The sequence below is a fragment of the Sapajus apella genome, unplaced genomic scaffold (genome assembly GCF_009761245.1).
Source record: "Sapajus apella isolate SASKATOON/1434 unplaced genomic scaffold, GSC_monkey_1.0 scaffold83, whole genome shotgun sequence".
NCBI classification, from domain to species: domain Eukaryota; kingdom Metazoa; phylum Chordata; class Mammalia; order Primates; family Cebidae; genus Sapajus; species Sapajus apella.
The window spans coordinates 1,912,872-1,935,674 of NW_022437023.1; the positions used below are offsets into that span (position 1 = coordinate 1,912,872).

At 57.5% G+C, this 22,803-nt stretch overlaps 1 protein-coding gene across 3 annotated transcripts in view; it reads left to right on the forward strand.

Annotated features, from left to right (window-relative positions):
* The window catches only part of PACSIN1 (protein kinase C and casein kinase substrate in neurons 1), a 69,503-nt gene extending 49,406 nt beyond the window's left edge, over positions 1–20,097 (forward strand). For 2 of the 3 annotated variants that reach the window (XM_032253460.1, XM_032253459.1), the window contains exons 2-10: positions 11,085–11,210; positions 12,170–12,326; positions 13,450–13,685; positions 14,187–14,342; positions 14,451–14,626; positions 15,027–15,147; positions 15,245–15,372; positions 16,377–16,564; positions 17,309–20,097. In XM_032253460.1, coding sequence (XP_032109351.1) covers positions 11,148–11,210; positions 12,170–12,326; positions 13,450–13,685; positions 14,187–14,342; positions 14,451–14,626; positions 15,027–15,147; positions 15,245–15,372; positions 16,377–16,564; positions 17,309–17,418 — 1,335 coding nt within the window. In that variant the 5' untranslated portion in view covers positions 11,085–11,147 and the 3' untranslated portion in view covers positions 17,419–20,097. Of the gene's footprint in view, positions 1–11,061; positions 11,211–12,169; positions 12,327–13,449; positions 13,686–14,186; positions 14,343–14,450; positions 14,627–15,026; positions 15,148–15,244; positions 15,373–16,376; positions 16,565–17,308 lie in introns of those variants that run through there. The other variant, XM_032253462.1, reaches the window with a different exon arrangement.
* Positions 20,098–22,803: the final 2,706 nt, after the last annotated feature.

Here is a 22,803-nt window from a genome sequence, read left to right on the forward strand (position 1 = left end):
CAGAGCCTCCCTGCTGGGCCTGGATGGTCTCAGGCACTGGGCTTAGAGCCTGCAGGTCAGGTCAGAGGCACATACCTCCTGCCCCGAGCTCGGGCCCTTCGCCTTCCTCATTCTCGCTGCAGACCTAGTGAACTCTCCCCCACCCCAGATCTCCCAAAGCACACCCGTGGCCATACCCAGCAAGCCCAGCATCTCCAAGTTGGGGCACCAGGGAGTAGGCTCTTGATGGGGTGGGAGTGCCTGTGACCCTCCCTCCTGCACTGTCTGTCCCTCTGCTGCATTGCTCCTGGGGACAGACTCACTGCTGCTGGAGGAGCTCTCGGGCACTGCCACTGCGGAGCCAAGCCGCTGCTGGCTGCTCAGGAGGGGGTGGGGTGAGGAGCAGGGGAGGAGCTGGGCCCTCAGCCCCCACTCTGGGCAAGAAGGGGGCCCACAGGAGTGCATGGGTGGGGGCACCTGGTCCAGGTTTGCTCTAGATGGAGCTGAGCCACCCTGAGTGGCATGGGGAGGAGATGCCAGCCTGAGAGGGGCAGAGGGTTGATGTGTCAACTATGGGTGTGCTTAAGGTCCCGCTCCTTCTCCCCCTGCCATCTCTCCTGCACCCCCTGACAGTGCGGCTGGGTCTTTCACTAGAACACAGTGTGGGGTATCCCCTTCTCCTGGGCACTCGGGTCAGAGGGCCTGGTGCAGGGGCTGAGGAGGGTGGCATGTTGGGTGGGGAATACATGCTGAGAAGCTGGTGTGGTTCTGCTCGTTTCTGCAAACATTAGGTTCACATCTGCAGAGTGCTGGACACAGGGGCTCCCACTTTGGGATCAAGGGCCTAGGAGGGAGGAGGGCAGGTCTCAGGTGTGGCAGAAACAGATGCAGATTCGCATGTGCACACTGGCACTGCCCGCCCTGCTCCTCCAAACCCTGCCACCCTCCCCCTCCGCCGGCAGGGTGGGAGCTGGTATCTGCCCTGCCTCACCTCCTGCAGCTGGGCCCGCTGGCCTCAGTTGTCAGTCAGCAGCCGCCCTGTCTCCTCTGCAGCAGGGGCTGGTGAGGCCTGGACGGCAGGGCCTTTGGGTGAGAGCTGAAGGAGTGTCTGTCTGCTCAGCAGGCCCTCCAGGCCTGGCCCCAGCCTCCCGCCCCTGCCCCTGGCCTGCCTCCTCTAGGCCTGGGCCCCCCCATCAGATTTTTGCTTCACAGGTCTGCTTGATGCTGCCTGTCTTTCTCCCACATTCTTGCCACCAGACTCTGGGGCAGTGAGCCCGCCAGGATGGGCTGCTGGGGCACACTTCCCTGCCTCACTTTGTGGCACACAACGAGCCCATGGCCCAGGGCACCGGCCTGGAAGCCGGATTGGGACTTGACCTCCCCCGGCCAACCTTCTCATGTGAAAGGGAGCTTGAGGGAGGCCCCAGGAGCACTGAGAGGGCTGGAGCTCAGCAGGGGCTGGGGCCTGGGGCACAGGAACATCTGGCTCCCGGCTGGCCCCTCCTCACTGCCCCTACCCCCGTGCAGGAGCTGGCCAGGGTGAAGAGGTGTCTCCAGCTGGCTGTCCACGGGCATCTCAGGGCTGCAGAACAGAGCTCCGGTCCCCCACAACGCCGTTCCTCCCTCGGTATCCTCAGCTCCGCAAACAGCAGCTCTGTCTGCTGGCTGCTCCAGCAGGAGCCATCCTTGACTTCTCATGCCACCATCACATCCAAACCATCGGCAGATTCTGTTGCCTGGAATGTTGCATTTCCAGACTCCAGCCTCTTCCCCCTCCTTCTGACATTACCTCCTCATTCTGAGGCCCCATCCTCCATCACCTGGGGATGCCGCTGCCTCCTAGAGCTTCTCTGCCCACTCTGCCCTGCTTCGGTCTGCTCTTCCCCTAGCGGCCACAGAACCTTTAAAACAGAAGCCAGATCACATCCCACCTCTTCCCAAACCCTGCAATGGCTCCCATTTCACTCTAAGAAAAAGCTAAAGGCCTCCCTCTGATCGACAAGGCTCTCCCCAGCGCCCTCCCTCCACCTCTCCAGCCTCACTCCTCCCCTTCCCTCCCCAGCCTCCTCCCCCAACCTTCCCCGCCCCCTTCCCCCACCTCTCCAGCCTCACCCCTCCCCTTCCATCTCCAGCTCCCTTCCCCCACTTCTCCAGCCTTACCCCTCCCCTTCCCTCCCCAGGCTCCTCCCCTCACCTCTCCAGCCTCACCCCTCCCCTTCCCTCCCCAGCGCCCTCCCCCCACCTCTCCAGCCTCACCCCTCCCCTACCCTCCCCAGCCCCCTTCCCCCACCTCTCCAGCCTCACCCCTCCCCTTCCCTCATCTGCACAGGCCACATGACCCCCTTGCTCCTCAACCCTGGCAGCTGCACTTCTGCCCCAGGCCCTTTGCACGGGCTGTTGGGGCTGCCTGAGTGCTCTGCCTGGCTTCCTCCCCGCCTCCTTCAGGCCTTTGCTCCAAGGCCACCTGCTCAGAATGACCTTCTCTGACATCCTGCATAAAGGAGCACCACTCCTCTCCCTCCCTGTCCCCTCCCCTGCCTTGCTTTCCTTCACAGCCCTTGTCACCTTCTAACACCCTGATTACCACTTATTTATCTCATTTCTTGCCTGCTCAGTCGCCCTAGAATGTCAGCTCCACAAGGGAGGGGGTTTTCTGTCTTGTTCACTGCTGTAGCCCAGCTGTGCACCCTGAGAATCAGGGCTGCAGTGTAAAGCCAGGAGTGTCTCCCTCAGGGGCTGGCTCAGCGTCTGTGCTGTCGTGGGGGGCCTATTATTCTGTTCTCACAGGGGAGGGTGATGCCCGCCTACCTGGGCCGTTGCCTCAGGGGCATTGGGTCAGCCAGGACGCTGGGCCTACACCGGGTCCACGTGCCTTCCTTTTCTCCACTCCAGCTGTAGCCAGAGCAGCTCTGCCCGGCCAGGCCGGGGAAGAGAGCGAGCTGCATGTATCCCACGCCAAGCCACAGACGCAGGAGGGTCATGACTCCTTCTTCCCGGTCAGGACTCATCCCTGAGCTCCCTGTGTTGAAAAAACATGCCGCGCTCCCGCCAGGAGTGCTGCCCACAGAGGGGGCAGCCTGGTCCTTGCTCTCCAGGTGACACAGAGGCGATGGGCTCAGGACAGACAGACAGACCCCTGCAGAGGGGCCAAGTGCGTACTGACTTGTCTTGAGAAAAGGGATGTCCCAGAGCAGAGAGGAGGGGGCCGGCCTTCCCAGCAAGCTCCTGCTCTGCCTCCCCATCTGTGGCGTCTTACTTTGGGCTCTCCCAGAAGCCAACCCTGAGATAAGAACACGATTCATTTAGGAGGTGGCCCACAGAAACACTGAGGGTGGGGAAATGAGACAGGAAGACAGGCAGCCCAAAAAGGATGCCTTACCAAGCAAGTTACCACTGGGGGCAATTCACCTCACTCCCACTGGGAGGGGTTTTGAACCAAATTTGACTCAGCCAAGGAGGGTGGGGGAGCTGGGGTATGTATACACCACCTTCCCGTGGCTCTCCACCACCCTTCACCCTGTCCCTCTTACGCTGCCTGAGTTTCCTCTGAACTGTTGTCACCACCTAACGTGGTGATATTTATTATATTTGCTTCTTGGCTTTTTGCCTGCGCTGGAGTGTAGGTTCCATGAGGGAAGGGCCTGCTGAGCCTGCCCTACCTGAAACAGGCTTACAGGCCCTCTAACAATGTGGGCTGTGCAAAATGCTGCCTTGTCCACTGGGCTTGGGAGTAAGGAAGGGATGTAGGCCTTTTGGGGTGATTTTCTGGAGGAGAAAGAGACGGTTGGGGCTCTTAAGGGGGTGGCTGGAGGAGGAAGAGAGAGAGCAGGGGGATGGTAAAAGGTCAGACCAGGAGTGGGCTAGGGAGGAGGGGCCACCACAGAGGCTAGGGTGCCTGAGGCTGTGTCTGAGGCCTGCCTGCTTTCACAGGTGGGCCAAGGGGTGCCTTGGGCCCCTTCCTGGCTGAGATAAGCACACCTGGTTCCCTCTGCCCTGGGCTTCTCTGGGGCCCTCCAGTCTCAAGTGAGGTTTGAGCTCTGCCTCCCTGAGTCTCCCCATTTGTGTTTCCATCCTCCTCCTTCCTCCTCACCTTGGGATCATCATTTCTAATGAGCAGGCCCCTTGAGGACTGCCTGGAACACCCCAGGTTAGAGGAGATGGAGGTCCAGGGGACTGGTTTTCAGACCCAAAGAGGAAGCCTGGCCTGAGATCTTCCTTTCATGGGTGACCTGGAGACCTGGGGGTCCCAGGTGAGGCTCAACCCTGGAAGGGCTCTGGGAGCTTTAGCTGAGGAGGGGGATGGGGGGCCAGGTGATTCAGAGAGATGGGGCTGAGGTCATGAAGGCTGTTTACCTGTTAATACCCATAATACTGCAGGTGAACTCTGGGCCTCCTGTGCACTGGGTTCTCATTTCCTCCTACACCAATTCCATGGGGTAGGTGCTATCATCATCTCCATTTTGCAGATGAGGAAACTGAGGCACAGAGAGTTTAAGTAACTTGCCAGGGTCAGTGGCAGAACCGGGATTTAAACCTCATCTCGAGCCATTCTGTCTGGCTCCTGGGGCAGTGTCTTAGCTACTGTGCTAATCGGCTCTTTGAGACAGCAGGTTGCTACTCCTGAACCAGCAAGACTGTTTAGGGCAGGGCGTGCCTAAGAATGCACCACAGTGTCAGTGTCAGCGGTGTCAGATGAGGGGAGAGTAGGCGAGGGCTGGGTATTCGGGGAAGGCTTCTTGGAGGGACAGGGACTGAGCTAGCCCTTGAAGGGAAGCAGGGTTTTTTGGGGAGGGGTGGGTGACAGGAGGGAGGACACATGCGCCCTAGGCTGGGTTGGGGGGGCGCCATGAGCAAAGGGGCAGAGGCTCTAGTGGACGTGGTGGGTCTCAGCTGGCCCGATTCCTTCCTGCTGCATTGGGAGCCCCAGCAGAGGCAGGTCAGAGCCCCTGTGTGGCCCCAGGCCTGTCGCTGAGCCTGTCACTCTGTCTCTGGGTGAGGTGAAGGGGCAGGTGGGGCTACTGCTAGGAATGTTTTGTGGACCTGAGACTCTGGGGGAGGGGCAGGCAGCTCTGGTTTCACCGTGGCCCTGCCCCTGAGCTGAGCCTGTTGGGGGAGAAGGCCTTAGGCCAGGAGGGCTGGAGTGACACCCATGGAGAGCTGGGAGCAGGGGCAGGGGAAGGACCCACCCCTGGGTCTGAGTCTGGCTCTGCCTCCTCCCTGCTGTGTGACCTTGGACAAGTTATCTGACTTCTCTGAGTCTCCGCTGCTGTCTGTAGAACAGGGAAGCCAACAGCTATCTCAGTGGCTGTGAGAATTGGAAAGAAAGCATGTGAGGAGGCACTATAATGGCACACAGTAGGCCCTCAAAGACGGTTGTGTCGTTGATGCTGCCCGTGTGCTGCAGCACCCCTGAGCACGGGGGTTGCCCTGCTGAGGGCAGGATGGTCCTGGGACCACAGGAGGAGGAGACCCTGGAACTGGGCCCTGAGGGCTGACCTAGAGGAGGGAAGGGCTCTCCAGGAGAAGCCTGGACTGGAGACAGAGGGCGGGTGGGACACGGGACCCCCTCCTGGCTCCTGGCTCTGGTTGTGTCATCATCATCGTCAGCATTGGCTGGGAGCCCACTGTGTGCAGGTAACTGTGTCTGGCTCTGGGATAGAGAATTCATAACTTCTGCTGTTTATTGAGTGAATATTCCAGAAGGTCCTTGGCAATTATTCGTTCATTTATACAACAAAAGTGCACTGTGCACTTACTGTGTGGCTGGCACTGCACTGGATGCAATGGCTCAATCTCAGCTCACTGTGACCTCCACCTCCCGAGTTCAAGTGATTCTGCTGCCTCAGCCTCCCAAGTAGCTGGGATTCCAGGCATGTGTTACCACGCCTGAATAATTTTGTATTTTTAGTAGAGAAGGGGTTTCACCACGTTGGTCAGGCTAGTCTTGAACTCCCAACGTCAGGTGATCCGCCTCCCTCGGCCTCCTAAAGTGCTGGGATTACAGGCGTGAGCCACTGCACCTGGCCCAGGCTTGTGTTCTTAATTCCTCTATCCCTTCTTCAAGCCAGGAGTGGATGAAACACAGCTGGGGGCCCTGCCCTCCAGGGTTTCCTGGAGGCCCTGTCAGGAGATGCCTGGGCCTGAGGACAGACGCCTTTTGCCCTGGGGCTTCTTTGTCACTAAGCCCGTTGTCCAAGTTGGGAGAACTGAGGCCTCCATCGCAGACTTGTCCAGATCTCACTGGTAGTGGTTGGGGGAGCCGGTGCCAGAGTCCTGCACCCCCTGTCCTGCACTTCACAGGCTGCATTGTCCTCATGGATGAGAAAGGCAAGACCATTCCTGGCTCCACAGAGAGAGGATCATCCCTGAGATGGAGCTGTCGCCCCACTACCGGCAGCAGTGGTGTCAAAAAGACAGTGAGCACCGACACCTGTGGAGAGCTCGCATGCGTTGCCCATTTTACAGATGAGGACGCTGAGGCCCGGGAAGAGGAAGAGATCCACGCAGGGTTGCACAGCTCATGAGAGAGCCAGGGTTCAGATGCAGAATATTTGGCTCCAGAGTCTGGGTTGTAATCCTACTCTGTGCTGCGTGGGCCCCAGGGTCAAGTCCTCCCTCTGGCACCCTGTAGCCACATGATCTTGGCCTACCTCTCTGAGTCTTGGCCTCCGCAAGAAGAAAAAGAGGAAGCCCCTTGCTGTGAGGATTGCTGTGAGAATGAGTGAGGTGCTGGGTGTGAGGGCCTGTCCTGAGGAAGTGCTCAGTAAGCCTTGCTTCTGCTCTCCCTCAGGAGTCCCGGGAATGAGGCTCAGCAGGGGCCATGCAGCAGGGGCCATGCAGCAGGGGCGGAGCTGTGGCTGGAGCAAGATTGAATCCCAGCTCTGCTGTTGACTGTCTCAAAGGCCATGGGTGCACTATTTTAATCACTCCGTGCCTCAGTTTCCCCATCTGTAAATAAAAATAAGCCACACGTAAGGCATCTAGAGCAGTACCTAGCACACAGTAGGCATTAGGTAAACAGTAGCTAGTGACAGCCACTGTTAATGTCAACACCGTTTTATGTCATGAGAATGTAGTGGTCAGGAGTGTGCACTCTGGATCCGCACCCCAGGCTCAAATCCCAGTTGCACCTTTCCCTACCTGGGTGTATTAGGCTCCCCAGAGAGACAGAATCAATTGGATGGATGAGTGGGTGGATGGATGGATGGATGATAGATGGATAGATAGGTAGGTAGCAAAAGGTGGATGAGAGGAGATTTATTAGGGGAGAGGGCTCACGTGATTGTGGAGAAGTCCCATGTTAGGCTGTATGTGAGCTGCTGAACCATGGCTCAGTTCAAGTCCAAAGGCCTGAGAACCAATGGAGCCGGTGGGGTCACTCTCAATCTGCAGCTGAAGGCCTGAGGACCTGGAGATCTGATGTGCAGGGGCAGGAGAAGAACATCAGCTCCAGAAGAGAGGGCAGGAACTCATCGTTCCTCTGCCTTTTCCTTCTCTCTAGGCCCTCAGCTGATTGGGTGGTGCCCGCCCACATTGGGTGAGGGCAGCTCTTCCTTCCTCAGTCCACTGATTGCAATGCCAGTCTCTTTCCAAACACCCTCACAGGCATAGCCAGAAATAACGCTTCACCAGCTATCTGGGTATCCTCTAGTCTTGTCAAGTTGACCCCTGAAATTAACCATTACACTGGGCAAATTTTGGCAGGATATTTCGCTGCTCTGTAACTCAGTTTCATTTATAAAACAGTGTAACAGTAGCTCCCACGTCACATGGCCGTTGTCTATTTGCTGAGCTCCCACATGAAGTCCTGTGCACCGTACGTGGGACATCTGGCCACTGTCATGCTGTGATAGCCTTAAATAATAAGATCACACAGGGATGCTGTGATGCTCTGGGCTCGCTTCTCCCCATGACATGTGGACAAGCTCTGTCCCCGTTACATCCCTGAGCCCCTGGATTCTCAGCTACAGTGTGGGGGTGACAGCAGAATCTGCCTGGTCAGGTCGTGGTGAGGATTAGAGGAGGCAGATTTGACATGTGAATTAATGCTGGCTGTCATTTATCAAGACACTAAAGGGTCTTCAGGGCTGAGATAGCCTCACAGCCACTGGTGAGAGAAGGCAGATGGGCCTCGTGCCCCTTTAAAGGGTTGAGGAACGCTAGGAGCACGGCCCATGGGGAGTGCCAGGTGCCAGCCACATCCCATTCTGATGGTGAGAGATGAAGCCTTTTTAGTGACAGCAGGTACCAACTGCCCTTCAGGAAGGACATGGCATTTGTCCAGAGTTGAGCCTCCTGCCTGTCCCCCAGGTGGGGATGTGAGGCTAGTTTGGAAGAGGCGGAAGCAGGCTGGGACAGTGATACGGGGGTCCACATGCTGCCTTCTGGCTCTTCTTCCTGAGCCCACCCCTGTGTGGGTCAGACCCGAGGCTGGAGTTGGGAGGGCCTAGAGTCTGCCATGGGCTGGACACTCACCACCTCATCTAATCCTTAAGTCAGCCATATCATCCCCATTTCCCAGCAAGGCCCAGGGAGGCCTGCAGATTGCCCATGGTCACACAGCAGGTTGGTAGCAGAGCAGGGACCCTGAGGTTGGAGCTGTTTCCACTACGCTTGCTCCCTCAGCTGGGAGCTGGAGAGACGCATTACCTGCTAACACCAAGCGTGGACCTCAGCGACTTCCAGGAGCCCTGGGCCTGGCCTTTTCTGGACAAGGTGGAGAGTGGTCTCAGCCATCGGGCATTCTAGTCTGACATGGCTGGGCTCTGCTGCATTGTCCCCTCCCTCCATGCCGATGGCACCCTCCATCCTGGTTCCTAGCTCCCCCAACTCTCCCCAGACACAAGCAATTCTGGATGGACACGGTGGCTTATGCCTATAATCCCAGCACTTTGGGAGGCTGAGGTGGGCGGATCATCTGAGGTCGGGAGTATGAGACCAGCCTGACCAACATGGAGAAACCCCGTCTCTACTAAAATTACAGAAATTAGCCGGGCATGGTGGTGCATGCCTGTAATCCCACTACTTGGGAGGCTGAGGCAGGAGAATTGCTTGAACCCGGGAGGCAGAGGATGTGGTGAGCCGAGACCACGCCATTGCACTCCAGTCTGGGCAACAAGAGCGAGACTCCGTCTCAAAAAATATAAATATAAGTATTAAAAATATGCAATTCATGCAGATGTGGCAAAATTAAAAGGACCTACGGAGAAAAGTCTCCCTCCCCCTGTGGCCCCTGGCCATCCCATTCCCCAAAGATAGTTGCCATATCCAGTTTCTCTTGCCGTCTTCCCAAAACACTCCCTGCTTCTGGATTTTCCCAGCCGCACGGTTCTGCACCTTGCTCACTTGGCTTTAGTGATGTGGTGTGGGGAAGGTTCCATTTGGGAGCAGAGCTTCCATGACAGGTCTGCACCATAACTTATGGACCCAGCCCTCCGTGGACGGGTATTTGGGCGGTTTCCAGTCTTTCCAGTCCACAAGCAGTACTGTAGTAAATAATCTTATGCATCATCTGACTGACTGGCTGGAAGGCAATTCCTAGAAGTGGTGTTGCTGGGTAAAGGGTGTGCACCCATAATTGTATCAGTGACAATTGTATGGTATTAAGTTACTTTCCCATTACCGTGGGTGAGACACACATGGCTTGGGTTCTACCTTTGTTCCCACGAGGGAATGAATGACTCTACCCTCCACCCAACTCCTGCCCACCCCCTCCAGCCCCCATGGCAGCTATGCATTATGGGGGAGTCCCAAGGGGCAGAGTTGAGTGTGACATTAAGGGTTCTAGAAGGGTCTGGTCCCAGGGATTCCTGTCTCGTCTGGCTGACCATGCTTCCTTAAGCATCCCTGCTTTCTACTTCTCTGTATCTAAATTTAAAATGTTCCTTGTGAAGCAAGTACTGCTTTATAAGTGGAAAGTGCCAAGTTAAGAAAAGAAAACTTCAGACTCGTTTCTTTGTGCCTTGATGAAATCCAGCCGCCCTCCCTCTGGCCCACCCCCACTGTGCGTGAGTTTATGGGAAAGTCTGCCTGTGGTTCTGCTGAAAGGGAGGGAACAAATTATGTTTAGATGCCTGAGAGTGCAAGAGGCAATGCTGGGCTATTACTGGGAAAGAGCCCCAGGCCCTGGACAGACGGGGAGTCCTAAGGGGAGCGACATCCTCCACCAGCCATCCTCACATGTTGTTAGCCCTGCCCTGAGCCTGACAGCCAGCTGCTGGTGAGGGCTGGGGGGTCCCCTGGACCCCCAGGTTGGGCTGAATCTTGCAGAGGCCAGCCCTCCCTGAGCATCCACACTGTCAGGGTTCACAGTCCTGGGGCTGCAGTGCAGAAGCAGGGAGGCATCCCCTGGTGCCCAGATCCAGCCAGAGGCTGGCAGCTTGCAGCGGGGCCAGGCCCAGCCTGCACTCTGCTGCCTCTTTGAAAACCAGGCTCCTGGCCCTTTGAGTCCTAGCTCTTGACTACTGAGCCGTTCTTGCCTGAGGTAACAGCGAGGTCTGGCTGGGGGAGGGGAGGACGGGAGTACCCACCTCGGCCCTGGGGCAGCACACGGCCTAGATTGGACAAGTGTGATGCCTGCCAACAGATTCAGGGCAGACACAGCCACCCCAGACACTCCCATAGATCGAGGTGGTATGATCTGTGGGTCAGGACGCCACACATTTGGGACTCCCAGGAGACTTGTACGGAGCTAATGGGGGCTGCCAAGGTTGGGAGCAAGGGCAGCCAGAAGGGCATTTACAAGGTTCCAGGGCTCAGGTAATTGAGGAGCGCTGAGCCTGGGCTCCAACAGTCCAGGAGACAGAACTGGCTCTGGGGGCTGGGGCTGCCTTCTGAGCGGAGGTGGTCATACTGGAGCTAGAGGATGAATTCGAAGGAGGGGGAAGGAGTAGGGATGGGGAGGTGAGCATAAGGGTTGTATAGGGTGACTTTGGGGTTACCTTAGGTCTGGTGAGCTAGTCTCCGGACAGGCAGCCGGCATCCTAATGCAAGCCTCCTCCCATGGAACCCCCCCATCCTGTCAGCTTGGGGACCCAGGCCTGGAATGGGGCAAAGGGTGGAGGGCGTTTCCCTCATCTCCAGGGATCTCTCTCCTGCCTTCCCAGCGCATGAGCAGCGGAGCCTGCTAACTGCAGCTGCGCACCTGTCCATCCCTCTGCGGCTACACCATGTCTGGCTCCTACGATGAGTCCTCACTGGCTCCAGAGGAGACCACCGACAGCTTCTGGGAGGTGAGGCTCTGATGCTCCCCAGGTCCTGGGGATCAGACAGCCTGGCTGTTTGGAGGCCAGGCTCCCTCATCACTCACCCCGTGACCTCAGGCTGCACTCCCCAGGCCCCCAGGCCCCTCCAAAGCCCTAGATGTCCAACAGGCAGTGGTAGCCATGAAGTGGCATAAGAGCCCTGCCCACTGAGCCAGGAGCCCCTCTCTCCCCACAGCTGCCGCCAGAGAGAGCCTGTGGCGTTTCACAATGTGGGAACAGGCGCTCGTGACTCTGTGGCATTTCCATCAGGCAGGTGCAGCACAGCCTTTCCCAGCTGTTCCCATTTCCCTCTCTGGGCCCCCATCCTGAGGTGGGCAGGGGTGGAGCGCTGGACACAGAGGAGGGAGTGAGCTCCCAGAGCCCTACGGGGTGGCGGAGGGGGAGGCGCGGCCAGAAGACAGCATTTTCAGAGCCTTCGGAAATATTTGAGACCTGGAGGAAAAAAATTACTCTTGGCTCCCGAAACCCAAGACGAAAACTGCCAAACCTAAATTAATAAGCGTTTAATGCGATGTCTACAAAACATAATATTATGTCAAGAAGCTGCAGCTCAACTCAACGCTTATATGGCTATATAAATATAATAGATTTAGCTCACAAAAACAAAATGAATAATTCATTCCTGCCCAAGTCCAAATTCTAAAAATCCTTCTGCATTTTGTGGCAGCGAGGAAATTATGTTTAAAGTGGGGTGAGGGTGTGTGTAGACGGTGGGGCCTGACGCAGGGTGCTGGAGCCTCCGAAAGTTGGTTTCCGGGGTACACTGAGGCCGGGGAGGGGAACGGGGACGTGGGCGGAGCCGGAGGCGGTGGGCGGGGCGGTGGGCGGGAGACCGTGGGCGGGGCCGCTCTGGATGCGGCCGGCGGGCGGGCGGGGCCGGGGACGCTGGGAACCCGCGGGAGTGGTGCTCGCTGCTTGGCCGCCAGGTGGGGAACTACAAGCGGACGGTGAAGCGCATCGATGACGGCCACCGCCTATGCAACGACCTGATGAACTGCGTGCAGGAGCGCGCCAAGATCGAGAAGGCGTACGCGCAGCAGCTCACCGACTGGGCCAAGCGTTGGCGCCAGCTCATCGAGAAAGGTGCCCCCCCAGGCCCACACCGTGCGCGCCCCCAGGCAGTCGCCGGTCCCCTCGGTCTGGGTCCTGGGAGCCCTGCATCCACAGGACCTTCTCAAGCACTCTTCCTTCCTAGATCAAACCAGGCCTACCTGTTCATCTCTATTTTGTACAACTTTAGGTTGGATTTAAAAAAAAAAAAAAAAAACTTTTTATTTTGAAACAATTTAAACTTTGTGAAAGTCGCAACAGTAGTACGGAGAATTCCTGCATACCCCTCCCCCGGACTCACTGGCCCCATGTTTGTTTTCTCACTGACCATTTATTGATATGCATATTTTCTGAACCATTTGAGAGTAAGTTGGAGCCATTATCCCTGTTCACCCCTAAATTCTTCACGTATGTCCTAAGAATAAGAGCATTTGCTCATGTAACCATAGTTCAACTATCAGATCTGGGACATGTAATACGACCCATGCGCACATTTACCGTAGCAATTGTGCTTGTTACTCCAGTATCCGGAGCAGCCGTACATGGCCTCTACGCGTCGTGTCTCCAGGTTCCTTTCATCTAGAACAGTTTCAAGTTGCGGTTTACATAGACTTGTTCCTGTTGTTCTCTTGCGGTATGCTCTGAACCCCATGAGGGCAGGGGCTGGGCCTGCACCACCTAGCACAGTGCTCCGCACAGAGCCGGCGCCAGTACACAAACAAGTCAATGTGGAATGACTGGTCCCCAGTGGCCTGCGGGTCTCTGTCACAAGCTTCAGCTAACATTCCTGGAGCACCTACTGTGTGCCTGGCGCTGTGCTGGGCTTGTCAGAGCTCACAGGGTCCAGGCCTTCCCCTCCGACTCCATTCCATGGGGCTCACACGCTGACAGGAGAGATAAGGAGGGAGATACAGCCGCAGATACTGTGAGAAGAATGCAGGGAGGGCTGCAGGCCATGGTGTGAGGGCAGAGCAGTCAGGGAAGGCTTCCTGGAGATGCTGGCTGATATGGGACCTAAAGGATGAGGTCGCATAGAGCAGAGGAGGGCATTTCTGCTGTCATGGGAGAAAGGAGAACGCCTCAGAGGAAGGAGGTGTGAGGGGGGCCTCTGAGCAGAGGGCGATTAGGTTCCTGTGACCTATTGCCATTCCCTCAGGCCCACAGTATGGCAGCCTGGAGCGGGCCTGGGGTGCCATAATGACGGAGGCGGACAAGGTGAGTGAGCTGCACCAGGAGGTGAAGAACAACCTGCTGAACGAGGACCTGGAGAAGGTGAAGAACTGGCAGAAGGACGCCTATCACAAGCAGATTATGGGCGGCTTCAAGGAGACCAAGGAGGCTGAAGATGGCTTCCGCAAGGCGCAGAAGCCCTGGGCCAAGAAGATGAAGGAGGTGCTCAGTGGGTGCTGCTACAGGCAGCGTGGGGTGGGCTCGTCTGATCAGAGGGTGTTGATCCCAGGGAGGACATCTATGGATAGGGTGGGCTGGGCACTGCCCTCCAGGATTGTGCCCAGGGGAGCAGCACTGTCTTCCAGGAAGAAATATTCATAGATGGGCAGGCAGTGCCCATTGGGTTAAGAGACCCATGGGCAGAAAGGGGCACTGTCCCCAGGAAAGATACCAGCGGGGGCAGAAGGGCACATCGGCCTCTTGTCCCCAGATGGCACAGGCACTGTACTTCCTGACAGGAGGGTATCTGCAGGGGAGCACGCAGTGCCAAGCAGAGACGCAGCCACAGATGGAGGGGCGCTGTTGGAGCCAGGACCTGCATCCCTTCTGCCTATTGAGTGTGGCTCACAGCTCCCGGGGAGTGGGCAGGGGAGGAGTTAATGAGTGACCATGTTTGCTGCGGTCACAGAGGAAAACCTACTCCCTATTGCACCTTCCCCACAGCTGGAGACAGCCAAAAAGGCCTACCATTTGGCTTGCAAAGAGGAGAAGATGGCCATGACACGGGAGATGAACAGCAAGACAGAGCAGTCGGTCACCCCTGAGCAGCAAAAGAAGCTGCAGGACAAAGTGGACAAGTGCAAGCAGGATGTGCAGAAGGTGCTGGCGGGCGCGGTGGGAGCAGGGGCCTGGGGCCTTGCAGCAGGTGGTGCTTGGGAGCTGCAGGCCTGGCTAGGTGTCACCTTCTCTCCACTCTGGTGCCCACAGACACAGGAGAAGTACGAGAAAGTGCTGGAAGATGTGGGTAAGACCACACCCCAGTACATGGAGAACATGGAGCAGGTGTTTGAGCAGTGCCAGCAATTCGAGGAAAAGCGGCTGGTCTTCCTCAAGGAGGTGCTGCTGGACGTCAAACGGCACCTCAACCTGGCTGAGAACAGCAGGTACCTGGTCATGGCAGGCACAGAGGGCACAGGCACAGCCAGCAGATGGTGTGACCGGCATGCAGGACCTCCCAGCCCTACATCACAGTGATGGGAAGGGGAGGCAGAGCTGCAGGGGTCAAGAAGGACGAGGATTAAAACACAGGGGCTGTTGGGTGCAAGCTGACACACACTGGGTACTCTAGAAACACATGCTGGATGATGGGTGAATGGCCAAGGTGGGCGGGAGAAGGGCGTCCACGGAGCATGCCAGGAGCTGCTGCTTGAAAACCCCACGATTCCTGGCTGGGCAGCATGCCCAGCACCCTGGTCCCCTGAATGGGCTCTGGCCCCTCACCAAGGATGAGAAGGGGCCACGGTGAATCTGTGCCCTCCACCTCCCCCATCTCCCTGAGCACAGCTACATCCATGTGTACCGTGAGCTGGAGCAGGCCATCCGGGGAGCTGATGCCCAGGAAGACCTCAGATGGTTCCGCAGCACCAGTGGCCCAGGCATGCCCATGAACTGGCCCCAGTTTGAGGTGAGGATATGTGGGGAGGGGAAGGGGAGCCTGAAGAGGCTGAAAGGTGCCTCAGAGTGTAGCCCCCCCAAGCCTGACTGCTCCACTGCCCCACCAGGAGTGGAACCCAGACCTCCCTCACACCACCACCAAGAAGGAGAAACAGCCCAAGAAGGCAGAGGGAGTGGCACTGTCCAATGCCACTGGGGCGGTAGAGTCCACATCCCAGGCTGGGGACCGCGGCAGGTGAGTGCCTCCAGAGGAGCTTCCTGGGGCTAAGAGGCACCCACACACTGGGGCAGCTGATTTTTGCTTCAGGAGACAATAATGGTCTTGATCATAGCAACTGTGTCTCCTCTCTAAAGGACAGAGGTAGTTCATCACTCTAGAGCAGAGGTCCCCAACCTTTTTGGCACCAGGGGCCAGTTTTGTGGGAGACAATTTTTCCATGGGTGGGAGAGGGGTGGTTTTGGGATGAAATTGTTCCACCTCACATCATCAGGCATTAGATTCTCATGAGGGAGCAACCTGGATCCCTCCCATGCGAAGTTCACAGTAGGATTTGCACTCCTTTGGGAATCTAATGACACCGCTGATCTTACAGGAGGTGGAGCTCAGGAAATAATGCTCACTAGTCACTCACCTCCTGCTGTGCTGCCTGGTTCCTAACAGGCTACAGACTATCTGCAGCCCCAGGGTTGGGGACCCCTGGCCTAGAACATAGGAACCAAGTCTCCTCTCTAAAAAATGGTGGTAGTGGATCGTTCTAGAGAACCTATTGTGTGTGGCACGGTTCTATGCACTTTCCATGTGTTAACTCATTCAAGCCCAAGTGCATAAATATTCCCATTTTACAGATGGAGAAACTGAAACCCAGAGAGGTTAAGTGGCTTGCCCAAGGTCACATAGCTAGTTAGTAAACCTCAGAGCCAGATACGATGCCCAGGAGGTCTGACTCCAGGATCCTTGCTCTTAGCCATTAAGCGGTACTCCTCCTCTCGGATGAAGGCTCAGATGTGCCCTGGGGTCCCCTTCAGTGCCCTCTCCCTCGAGGGCTGAATAATAACGCAAATGGTCCTGCTTGTAAACATCTGTTTAAAGCGCTCATGAGGGTCACCCCCTCCTATGTAGCCAATCCTTGCTCTAGCCTTGGTAGAATTCGGGGTCAGAGCTCTGATTAGGAGGAGTGAGTAGCCCTCGGGGTGCGGTGCGGGGAGACATCGAAGCTGGGTCCTCCCTCTGCGTCTCAGTGTTAGCAGCTACGACAGAGGCCAGCCCTACGCCACTGAATGGTCGGACGACGAGAGCGGGAACCCCTTTGGGGGCAGTGAGGCCAACGGGGGCGCCAACCCCTTTGAAGACGACTCCAAGGGAGTGCGCGTGCGGGCGCTCTACGACTACGACGGCCAAGAGCAGGACGAGCTCAGCTTTAAGGCCGGTAGGGCGGCTGGGCGAGGCAGTGCCTGAGAGAGGCCTGGGCCTGGACTGTGTGTGTGGCGGGGCGGTGCCTGTGGGAGACTTGGGCCTGGATTGGGTGTGTGGTAGGGCAGGGGCGGTGCTTGAGAGAGAGACTTGGGCCTGGATTGGGTGTGTGGTGGGGCAGGGGCGGTGCCTGAGAGAGGCCTGGGCCTGGATTGGGTGTGTGGTGGGGCAGGGGCGGTGCCTGAGAGAGGCCTGGGCCTGGATTGGGTGTGTCGTGGGGCAGGGGCGGTGCCTGAGAGAGGCTTGGGCCTGGATCAGGTGTGTGGTGGGTTGGAGGTAGGGCTTGAAGACAGGTTGCAAGGATTTGCAGGGAACGGAATGGGGCGTGGCCTGGATGTGGGCCTGGCCTGGGCCCAAGATGGGAGGGGAGGCAAGATTTAGATTAGGGGATGGGGATAGGGCCCAGCTGGCGCCAGGGGCAAGGTCAGAACCTGAGAATAGGGTGGATGCGAGGTCTGGGCTTGGGGGCGGACCCGACACCCAGATTAGGTGAATGAGGTAGGCCAGGACCCCTATGCCAAGGGTGGCACGTGAATACTGGCGTGGGTCTGGGGCTGGTCTTCATGGGCGGGGCCTGTGGCCGGAATCAAAGACCCAGTACTGTAATGAAGAGGGGGCATTGGAGGGCTCCCCTAGCAGCGGGTGTGTTGAGGGAGGGGCTGCCTTCTCTCTGAGCCCCTCCCTGTGTTCTCTTTACCAGGAGACGAACTCACCAAGCTGGGCGAGGAGGATGAGCAGGGCTGGTGCCGTGGGCGGCTGGACAGCGGGCAGCTGGGCCTCTACCCCGCCAACTACGTGGAGGCTATCTAGAGGCCGGCTCCCTCCACACTCCCCTCACTCCTCCCCACCGCCTCCCCTCCCCTCCCACTCTCGTCTCCTTCCCCTTGCCATAGAGTTCCAGACATATTTTCCGATCAAGCTTTTATTTTTTTAAAAGTCAAAACAGAACAAAACAAAGTATAAAGAGACAGAGCATTTGCAGGGCCACCTGGAGGCTGGGGTGCAGGGGCTTGGGATGATGGCCCCAGGGTAGGTGGGGGTCTTAGGACTTAGCCCAACATTACAACATCTGCTCTTCAGGTTCCACCAAAGAGTCTCCTGAGCCCTGAGGGATGTCTCCTGACCCTTCCACCCTGCCTCACTCCCTCCATCCCGCTCCACCCCAGGCTGCCGGCACCTGCCCCGTTCCCTGGCCTGGTTTCCTAAACTCTCCCTCCCCTGCCCTGCTTCCCCTCCTCCACCACACTGTTCTCAAAAGCCTCCTCTCCAGACCCCAGGAAGAAAGGCTTCCCCATCTTTAGTCTTCCACTCTGCCCCAGGGAGCGCCCTTCAACTCCTAGCCCCGTCCCTTGGGATCGGTGGGACTGGAGGAGGAATGGTCACCCTCCTTCCCCATGGAGGTTTCCAGGGGTCTCCCAGACATGAAAGAGGGGTGAGCTGGAGGAAGTGATGGTATCACTGGGGTACAGGAGGGTGCATGAAGGGCGTGCAGGCCCTCAGCCCGGGCTGTGCCAGCCCCTCCAGACCCAGGCCCATCTGAGGGACCAAGACCCTGCTACACAGGGCCTTCTTTCCAGCAGTCAGCACATTGAGCATCGGCTTCAGCAGATCCAAATCCCCTCAGTAGCTTGCAGAGGACCTGTTCCCTCTCATAAGTCCCCTGGCCTAGGGTGGGGACCCCCAAACCCATGGCAAAGCCAGCAACAGTAGCAACCTCCTCCCATTTCCTGGGGAGGAGGTCATCTTGTCCCCCTGGCCCCCCACCCTCCCTCCATGTCCATCTAAAAACTGTAAAATCCCTGGGTTCCACATCAGCCTCCGTGAGGCCAAGCCTTGTACCTGCAAGGCTCTTGGCCTAACCATCCCTCTCTCCTCTTCTCTGGCCTGCCTGGGGAGCCCCTGAGGGCCCCATGGGTGCCTCCAGCATGAGTTTGGCAGGAAGGAGGAGCCCTGGCCCTCAGGAGGAAGATAGTCACATGTCTTTCTTCCTTGTCCTCACGGCCCCCAGAACAACATTCCCTCTTCTGGCAGCCCTTCCATCTCCCCAAGCCTGGTCAGAATGAAAGCACCTTTGGGGGTGGGTGGCAGCAAAGGGCCCACCTGCTGGTTGGCGACAGCAGTGGTGCCAGAGTGCTAGGTACCAGCCTCTCCCGCACGAGAGGAGTTCGGGGGCTTGGGAAGCAGACCTGGGTTGAATAAAACCCCACAACGTTGGAGAGCTGAAAGAAAAGGCTCTTGGGGACCTCTGGGGCAAGGAGTTGAGAAGTCCTGCAGCACCAGGTGAGACTTGTTTACAGTGGATGCCACTTCTAGGCCTCTGGACTGCAGATGCCCTCCTCCCTCCTGCACACCTGGCCTTCTGGGCCTCCAGGTAAAGAGAGCGAGCCAGCCCGGCCCTGTCACCCCTCAGTCCTCCTTTGCTCCTACTGCTTCTCCCAACAGCCCACTGTTAGGAGTTAGTAGATCGCAGCCTCAAGGCTCTGACCTTCTCCATGTGGGCATGGAGTGTCCTGACACTGGTAGGGGCTTGAGCTGGAGCAGGCTTCCCTCAGGGCGAGGGACGATGGCACCCAGGGACAGACAGACCTCCTTCCTGCTGCCAGCGCCCCCTTCCTTATCACTGTCTGTCTGGTCTCTGGGCCTCAGCTGCAGCCTGAGATGTGTCCTGGGCTCCTCAGAGCCTGAAGCAAGCTTTTGGAAGACTGTAGTCCTCCCAGTTCTAGCACAGAAGCCTCTCCAGCCTTTCCCCAGGCAGGAGTTGGGGTTGGGGGCCTCTGTCCCTCGTCACTTTACCTTGGAAAGGTGGGAAGCTGACACATCTGCATCTTGGGGCCTGGGCTCCCTCTCTCTGTGCCAGTGGCTTCCCAGCCCCTGCGGAGGAGCTGCAGCCCCACTGGACTCCAGCCTGTCCCTCTTAGCAAGCTAGCTGCCCACTCCAGGGCAGGGACTTGAAGCCCCCTCCCTCCTGAGCAGCCACCTCAGGGGCCCTGTTTGGGACCACTCTCAGTCGTCCCCAGGCTCCTCAGGGCCCCAGAGTGGGAGGGTCTCCTTCCTGGAAGTCCCCATGAGCTCCGGGTCCCAGCCCTACCTGCCAGTGCTGGTATCAGGGCACTCTATGCCAAGCGTGGGGGCCACACCCCTTGCCATGCCCATGGCATCCTCCTGTAGCCCCTGCCCACACCCTCGATGCTGCACGGGCCCGCCCCGGCAGCGCTCGGCGACTAACGTGTTTTGTCCCCAATTAACCACCATTCTGCAGCCTGGTTCTGCCAGGAGCCGGCGCTGCCCCACCGCCTGCTGTCTGCCGCCCTAGGCTTCCTGACTCCATTAGTTCTGACACTTGTGAAACTCCGAGAAGTGCTGTGGTCTCAGCAATGCCCCTGTTTTGTACATGATTGTGTAATTTAAAGGTATATAAATACAAATATATATATATATATCTGTTGTGACTGTGTGACCGTGGATAAAATCCGGAATTGTGTCAACCTGGCTGCGCACTGTCATCTTGAGTCTTGTGTGCCTTCTCCAGCCCTGGGGGCTGCTGAACCCTCTAAGAGCTGTTTGTGTTGGGATGTGGGGAGCGGGGGTGGTGTCCAAGCAGGACTGGGTGCTGTCCTGGCTGACCATCCACAGACTGGGCCGCTGAGGGCTGGTCCCTTTCCCCTGCAGGGGCCTGGGTCTTGTCTGGACTTGGGAGGGGGATACTGGAGGCTCCTGGAGCTCTGGCCCATTCAGGATCTGGGTGCCTGGTGACAAGCCCTGATGGATCAAGAAGGAATGAGGTGGCCGGGCACAGTGGCTCACACCTGTAATCCCAGCACTTTGGGAGGCCGAGGGAGGCAGATCACGAGGTCAAGAGATCGAGACCATCCTGGCCAACATGGTGAAACCCCGTCTCTACTAAAAATACAAAAGATTAGCTGGGTGTGGTCGTGCGCCTGTAGTCCCAGCTACTTGGGAGGCTGAGGCAGGAGAATTGCTTGAACCCGGGAGGCAGAGGTTGCAGTGAGCCAAGATTGCACCACTGCACTCCAGCCTGGCGCCTGGTGATGGAGCAAGATTCTGTCTCAAAAAAAAAAAAAGAAAGAATGAGACCCTCAAATAGGTTTTGCTTTATATTTTTTATAAATTTTTATTTATTTATTTATTTAGAGAAGGAGCCTCACACTGTTGCCCAGGCTAGAGTGCAGTGGCACGATCTCGGCTTGCTGTAACCTCCACCTCCTGGGTTCAAGGGATTCTCCTGCCTCAGTCTCCATAGTAGCTGGGATTACAGGCATGCACCACCATGCCCAGCTAACTTTTTGTATTTTTAGTAGAGATGAGGTTTCACTATGTTGGCCAGGCTGGTCTCAAACTCCTGACTTGTGATCCACCCACCTAGGCCTCCCAAAGTGCTGGGATTACAGGTGTGAGCCACCGTGCTCAGCGTTTTTGCTTTTTAAAGCAGAATTCTAAGTGACTGCTAAGGCCTGTGGTTCCCGCTGTCCACAGTGCCAATCAAGCTCCGGTGTGGTGACGTTGGGCCATGCCATGCCCTCCTGCATCCCACCTGGCTCTGAAAGCATTTCTGTGTGGGACCCATGGGAAGGCTCCTTGGGGAGAATTTCTCAGGGGCATGGGCAGGGCCAGAGCTCTGGGCTCTTGGCTGTTCTGCCAGCCCCAGGCCAGCCCTGGCTCTGCCTCCCTGACCCCGGCCCCTGCACCCCAGCCCCAGGGGATCTCTTCTGGGGCAGCGCAGGAGTCCCAGCTCCAGTCCCAGTTCCGCCATCAGCTCACCGTGTTCCCACCCTCACCTGGGCCTCAGCTTCCCCAGTCTGGTGAGATGTCTCTCTAAGGGTCCTCTGGCCCCGGGAGCCTGGCAGGGCCATCACACAAGCCCATTTCTCATGGCAAATATACCTCAGCCCCCTCCCCAGCACCGCTTTCCCCCAGCCTCAGGGTGTGCCAGGCAGGGAGAAAGGTTGCGATGGGGATTGAATTGATTTGCCACCCCATCTTCCTTACTCCTCCAAACTTACTTCCATGTGAATCCCTGGTTTTAGCTAAACAGAGGAATCTTCAAATAAAGACAAACGGTTGTTGTGTTGTCTTATCTGCACTAAACGGCTGCTCCATTTAGTGATGGGGAGGCCTGAGGTTGGGGCCCCATGGAGAGGGGTCAGAGAATACCCAGCCAGGTGGGGTTCTGCAGGGAGGTGTTTGGATGAGGGAGAGGAGTCTGCAGATCGCTTCCAGCTCACAAGGTGTCACTGGATAGGCGTGTGCCTGCCAAGGTTCACGGGCAGGGTCTGCCTCACCCGGGCCCCCACATCTCCCCTTTCCGGAGCTGCTCCAGCTTTGCACTCCTAGCTCTACTCTCCCTGCTCATCCTCCTGCCCAACGCCTGCCTGAGACCTGATGCCTTCCCAGGCCCAGGCCGAGCTGGGGACATACAAGCAAGTGGCTCCAGGGACTAGTTGGGAGCAGGGGACTGGCTGGAGACAAAACCAGTTCGGCAGAGCAGAGCCTGGTTCTGGCCAGGGTCCCAGTCTCCCCACACACTCCCCCCTCCAAGGGAGTGAGAGACAGCCGGGGCCCAGCGAGGCAGAGGCCTGGGGCAGGGCCCCCTCCTCCTCCCAGTGCAATCCCAGCCGACAGATGCCAAGGTGCTATTTGCTCACTGCCAGGAGTAAACTTTCTTCTGAAGACAATAAAACTGCTGAGGGCAGAAGGCAGCAGCACAGGGTAGCATTTAACTCTTGGTGATCTGGATGGTGCTGGCTCCCCTGCTGTTTCCTGCAAGCCAGGCCTCAGACGGTAAGGGTGATGGGGCACCAAGGGTGCTGACTGGTCAGGAAGCTGGAGGGCCAGAGGAGCAGAGAGCCCTATCCTTGGGGAGAGATGGGCATGAGTTATTCTGCTGATCAGCTGTGTGACCATCAGCAAGTCACTTAGCCACTCTGAGTCTCAGTTTTATCATCTGCAAAATGGGGTGTAGCCCCTACCTCATAGTTTTGTTGGGAAGATGAATGACAAAGCGCCTAGCACAGAGTAGACCATCAGGACACTGAGCCAGGTGACAAATGTGAGGGAAGTACGGGGAAGTTGAATGAGTTGCTTTGCCCAGGACAGTGGGTGGTAGGTCCTGGTCACCCCCAGCATGCCCACAGACACTGATGCATCCCCTCTTCCCATCATGCACGGGGGGTCTCA